At 42.4% G+C, this 6000-nt stretch overlaps 1 protein-coding gene across 1 annotated transcript in view; it reads left to right on the top strand.

The window, feature by feature from the left end:
- The first annotated feature begins 1712 nt into the window (after positions 1-1712).
- Positions 1713-6000, top strand: part of LOC109930223 (capon-like protein) — a 36380-nt gene continuing 32092 nt past the window's right edge. Inside the window, exons 1-3 of the mRNA XM_048613690.1 lie at positions 1713-1789; positions 2831-2972; positions 4316-4446. Coding sequence (XP_048469647.1) covers positions 2840-2972; positions 4316-4446 — 264 coding nt within the window. The 5' untranslated portion in view covers positions 1713-1789; positions 2831-2839. The remainder of the gene's footprint in view (positions 1790-2830; positions 2973-4315; positions 4447-6000) is intronic.

Genomic DNA, 6000 nt, shown 5'->3' with positions numbered 1-6000 from the left:
ACCCGAAGGTTGCAGGAACAGCAACTCATATTCCGCTTGGGAACCCTGCAGCCCAATGGTATCAATGTGGATTTCACAAGTTTCAAAATCTCCCCTCCCCCCACCGCATCCCAAAACCAGTCCAGCTCGTCCCTGCCTCCCTAACCTGTTCTTCCTCCCACCTATCCCCTCCTCCCACCTCAAGCCGCACCTCCATCTCCTACCGACCAACCTCATCCCGCCCCCTTGACCTGTCCGTCCTCCCTGGACTGACCTATCCCCTTCCTAACTCCCTACCTACACTCACCTTTCCCGGCCCCATCCCCGCCTCTTCGACCTGTTTGTTTCTTCTCCACCTATCCTCTCCTCTATCCCTCTTCTATCCGCCTCCCACTCTCTCCCTATTTATTTCAAAACCCCCTTCCCCTCCCCCTTTTCTGATGAAGGGTCTAGGCCCGAAACGTCAGCCTCTCTGCTCCTATGATGCTGCTTGGCCTGCTGTGTTCATCCAGCCTTGCACCTTGTTGTCTCGGATTCTCCAGCATCTGCAGTTCCTACTATCTCTGGCCCTTGAATCTGCTGTGTCATTCACTAAGATTATAGATGATCTAATCTAGGCTTCAATTCCACTTTCCTGCCTGTTCCCCAAAATCCCTGACCCTGCTATAGACCAAAATTCTGTCCAATGTAGACTTGAATATTTTCAATGGCTCAACCTCCACTATTCTCTGGCACAAAGGATTTCAATGATTCATGACCCTCTGAGACACCCCTTATTCTGAAACGACACCCTTAGTTCTATGGGTCCCCCATGAGGGACATCATTTTCTCAGCATCTACTTGTGTGGATCGTAGTTTAAGATCTGTTGGCAATCACTTTTACCACTTGACTGAACTTAGCATTTCTCTGCAGGGAATTTCAAGTCAAACATTACAACCAGCCCTACGGCAGAGGTTTCCAATTTATTAGGAAAGGGTTCAATTGCTGGACCAATTCTGTGAGCCATATAATGCTTTGAACTGAAGCAAAGTGAAAGAAAAATCAATAAGCATTTAAATGTGATTCCAAAGAACCAGTTTTAATGGCATTCAGAGTTTACCTCAAAGCATTTCCTACCTTGTTTGAATTTAGTTATTCGATATCTTTGCTTTTCTCTTCACCTGCTTCTCAGGCTTAGAGAAAGAAAGTATGTTCTTACAAGAAATAATGAAACACAGATGTTTATCCAGCTTGAGAGCCAACAAGTTAGAGCAAAGTGGTCAGGAGCTGCAGAGCCAAATGCTGTGAGTGTGGAGCTAAACCATTTTGTGTACATTGCAGTGTAATGGCAGCGGTCATCAGCTTTCTGCCAAGTGTGAACATAACCGAAGTTGCTGCAGAAGTTACGACTTGCATGACAAATGTTGCATTCAGCAAATGATTTTTTAATGTCAACTGGGGAAAAAAAATAGCTGTAGACCTGAATGTCCTGAACCTTTTTTCTGAACCCTAAAGTTGGCAATTATGTGGTCATTTTGCACGTTAAACTGCTGGAACCAGAGAATTGGGAAACACCAATGCATTTAATTTCAGCTGGGAGCCACGTTACAATTTACTGGTGTTAAAGTAACGTGTGAATGCTTGTACTTTTAGTTTTCCTTTCAGTACAGTACATGCTGTTGTTACTAATTACTAGTGTCTTTTCTCCCCTTTGTCTCTAGAATATTCTATGTATCACATGATTCCCAGGATTTAAAGATATTCAGCTATATTGCCAGGGATGGCATCAGCAACACTTTTCGATGCAATGTGTTTAAATCAAAGAAAAAGGTTTGAACCCTTTCTTGTATTTTCTGTGAGAGGTAGATGCATGTGTCTTATAATCAGCGTGGAACACGGATTCATTTTCATGAACAGAAGTGGCCCAAAAAACAACTCCTTTCATTGTTGCTGTAGTCAGATTCCAATATTGAAAGTCAGTAAAGAGAAAACAGGATGGGGATCTTTTCCCTAAAAAAATGAGGTAGCTGAGAGCTGACCTCATGGAGGTCGTTATAATTATGAAAGCATTTGATAGGGTGGACCATTTTGGAAAATTCGTAGCCACAGTTTAATACAGTAACTAATAAATCCAACAGGAATTCAGGAAAAACTGCTTTTGCTCTCAGAGAGTAGTTAAAATGTGGAAATCTGTGCTGCACGAAGTAATTGAGATGAATCATATAGATGCATTACAGGGGACGCTAAATAAACACGAGTGAGGAAGAAATAGAAGGAAATATTGACAGGGTGAGATGAAGCAAGGTGGGAGGAGACCCTTCAGAAGCATTAACACTAGAGTAGGCCTGCTGGGCTGAAAAGCCTTTTCTATCTTTAATAAATGTGATGTATGTTCACCAAGATTCTGTCTAGGTTGCCTTTCTTGATGTGTGAACTGTGCTTCCCGCTTTTTTTTTAAAGTTGAATGAACAAGTCCAACCCAACAGTGTACCTCAGCTACTGCTGGACTGATACCTATATCATGCAGCACTCTAGCAGAAAGCGGACAAAACCCACCCCACTAACTGGCCTAGCTTTGAAGTGGAGGACCTCTTCACCCAGTTCTGTTAGAATGCAGTGCACTCTTATAATTAAAACAATAGACAATGGAATCAAATATATTTGCAATGCAGTCAAATTCAGATCATGTGAAGTTTGTCAATGTACCAATAGTGACATGAAAAATATTACTCTCCATGGAGGATCTTGAGGTCTTTTTCAGTTTTCCTTTAAGATGCTATGTAAAATACTAGTAATCTAGCAACATTTTAAGGCACTTTTTTGTCTGGATGATTTGTAAGTATCTACAGTTCACTGTTCTTTCTGCTTCAGAGCCAAGCAATGCGAATTGTTCGTACAGTAGGGCAGGCCTTTGAGGTCTGTCATAAACTGAGTTTACAGCATGCTAAAGAAAATGCAGATGGGCAGGCGGATGGTGCAAGTGACAAAGCAACAGAAGAACAATACACTGGAGGTAAAGTCAGTTTTTCCAACATAACCCTCCCCAGTGGGAGCTACCTCGAGGTTTATCAGGCAGATGTAGCTGCCAGTGTAGTGTTGCCAGAATCACTTGATGGAGTGGAACTAATGTTAATAATTTTAGCGGCTGGTTTCAGATGTGTCAAGCTGCTGCACAGCATCTGTACTTTGGAAATGTAGTGTAGCTTAGTGTTGTGGGGTTAACAGAAAGGAAAAATGCTTCTGGAAGATGGCAGCAGCAGTTTCCAAATGGTGATTGAGAAGCAGAGTATCATTATTATTGTAAAAACTGAACTGATAAATGTTGTTGAACTACTGTGTAAACCACACATGAAGCACTTTTCTGGCCTCCATATTATTGAAGGAATATTGAGGTTAAGGAGAAGTTACAAAAAAGGATTTACAAGAATAATCCTGTAATTGTGAAGTTATAACAGCAAGGCAAGTCCGAAGAATTAGGAGCTTTTCTTATCCTCTCAATAAAAGGGAGAAACTGAGGGGTGATCTCATATAAGTAATTAAGTTAAGAAAACAGTTTGATCGAGTAGGTGTAGAGGAGATGTTTCCATTGCTGAGTAACCCAAACCTAGAGACTATCCATATGGATAGTCACTAAAAAATCCATTTGGAAATTCAAGAGGAAACTCTATATCCACTAAATAGGTAGAATGTGGAACTCACTACCTCAAAGAATAGTTCCTTAGAATCCCTACAGTGTGGAAACAGGCCATTCGGCCCAACAAGTCCACACCGACTCTCCGAGGAGCATCCCACCCAAACCCATCCCCCTACCCAATCCCTGTAACCTTGCATTTCTCATGGCTAACACACCTAACCCACACATCCCTGAACACTATGGGTAATTTAGCATGGCCAATCCACCTAACTTGCACATCTTTGGACTGTGGGAGGAAACCGGAGCACCCGGCAGAAACCTACACAGACACAGGGAGAATGTGCAAACTGCACGCAGATAGTTGCCTGTGGCTGGAATCAAACCCAGGTCCCTGGTGCTGTGAGGCAGCAGTGCTGACCACTGACCCACCATATCATTGAGATGAATGGCAAAAGTGCACTTAAGTGTAAACTAAATAATGACAAGGGAGAAAGAGATAGAAGGATAGAAAGGGATATAAGATAGATGAAGAAGGATTGGAGGAAGCCAATGTGGAGCATAAACACCAACATAGTGCTGAATAAGCTATTTTCTGGTGCTTTAGAACCCATTTTTTTCTCTCGAAGTATTCGGTACGAGTAATTGTAACTGGAAGTGTCACCAGTACTCATAGATTGAATCAGTCTCTTCAGCACTTCAATCTTCCCACTTTCTTTAAACAGGTCACCAGTTCCCTGGAGTAAAGCAGAATGGGGCTATGGGCAAGGAGGTGGAATCTCACAGCACTAGTGAGTTGCCATGTGAACTGGAAATCATTAACGCAGCGCAAACTCTTAAAGAGAGAAAATATCAGGTACTTTCATTAAGCAGGCTGACTAATCTTCAGATATAATTATTGTCTTCCTTTGCTATGATTTGTAATGGTACTAGAGAGTACCTTCTAAGCTCATAATACTGAAAGTTAAAACAAAATGAGGCTGGTAAAATGACATTGTTAACTGTTTGGAGACTGCATTATATTTCTGCCAAGCGTCAATGAAGGGAAGAATATGGTGAATTGAAATACATGTCCTATATCAGGGTTTTGGGGAGGAATAGTACAGGTTTCTTTTGTCGCAAACCTCATGCCAATTGCTGTCTTCACACATATGCATATACCTGATTTCAACAGCTTTGGACATTTTCCTCTTTAAAGTCGTGCGCATTGTGGACTTCAGTAGAGTATTTTCTAATGTATTCAGAATTCACCAATCAGGTAACAGCCTTTTCCAGTCAGCCGTTTTGGAACTTTAAGGAAGAATTTGTTGTGCTATACGTGGGGGAAGAAAAGTACAAAAACAGCTATTTGCAACAGGATAGAAATATACTCCCAAAAATATAATGTTCAGAATCACAAACCTGTAGGCTCTTGATTGGCCATGCAGAATGAAAATCAGGACTCTGCTCTTTGGCCTGATTGACAACTATTTCTAAATGAACCAACCACTGCCTCTTGTGTTTACATATTAATTCGACCTTGTAGCGTCAAAGTGCCACAAATCTACATTATCTGAGCTGAGTTCTGTATTGATCTACACACTAGTTCAGGCCCATTTTGGTTGCGGAATGGAGAATGAACTCAGAGATTCGAAACTCTGACAAGCTGCAGATGCAATGTATTGCGCAGCCTACTGATCCTCGGAGTTCCAATTTGATTGGAGTGTCAAGCTAGCACCTCAGCTAAGTCTTGGGATGAAGGGAGTGTTCAACACTTTTGCTCTCAGCTGTTCTCTCAGTGACCTGCAGCTGTTTTCTGGAACTGGAAAAAGAACTCAAATTTATGATCGTGTTGTGAGCCATGGCTCAGGCTGCAGAAGAAGCTAAAAAAAAATTGCTCTGCATTGCAAGGTAACCAAATTAGCTTCTGAACACCTATTTCATATAACAGAGATGTTTGATTATTGCATGACCTAAGGTGGCTTCAACATGTTTTGTGTATCAAAAATGCATGAATTTGGGCCTTTTACCTCACCTTTTCCAGCAGCAAAACAGTTAAAAAGATTTGAAGCTTGGAATGAAATGGAGAACTGTCATAGAGTCCCTGCAGTGTGGAAACAGGCCATTTGGCCAAACAAGTCCACACTGACTTTCTGAACAGCATCCCACCCTACCCTATCCCTGCCTTGCCCATGGTTAATCCACCTAGCCTGCACATCCCTGGACACAATGGGTAATTTGGCATGACCAGTCTACCTAACCTGCACATCTTTGGACTGTGGGAGGAAACTGGAGCACCCGGAGGAAACCCACGCAGACATGAGGAGAATGTGCAAACTCCACACAGACAGTCGTCTGAGGCTGGAATTGAACCTGGGTCCCTAGCGCTGTGAGGCAACAGTGCTAATCGCTGAGCCACAATGTCGCCCTA

The sequence above is a fragment of the Rhincodon typus genome, chromosome 28 (assembly GCF_021869965.1).
Source record: "Rhincodon typus isolate 14 chromosome 28, sRhiTyp1.1, whole genome shotgun sequence".
In the NCBI taxonomy this organism is placed as follows: Eukaryota; Metazoa; Chordata; class Chondrichthyes; order Orectolobiformes; family Rhincodontidae; genus Rhincodon; species Rhincodon typus.
The sequence above is the reverse complement of the archived record's forward strand: the minus strand, read 5'-3'. Positions and strand labels throughout refer to the sequence as shown.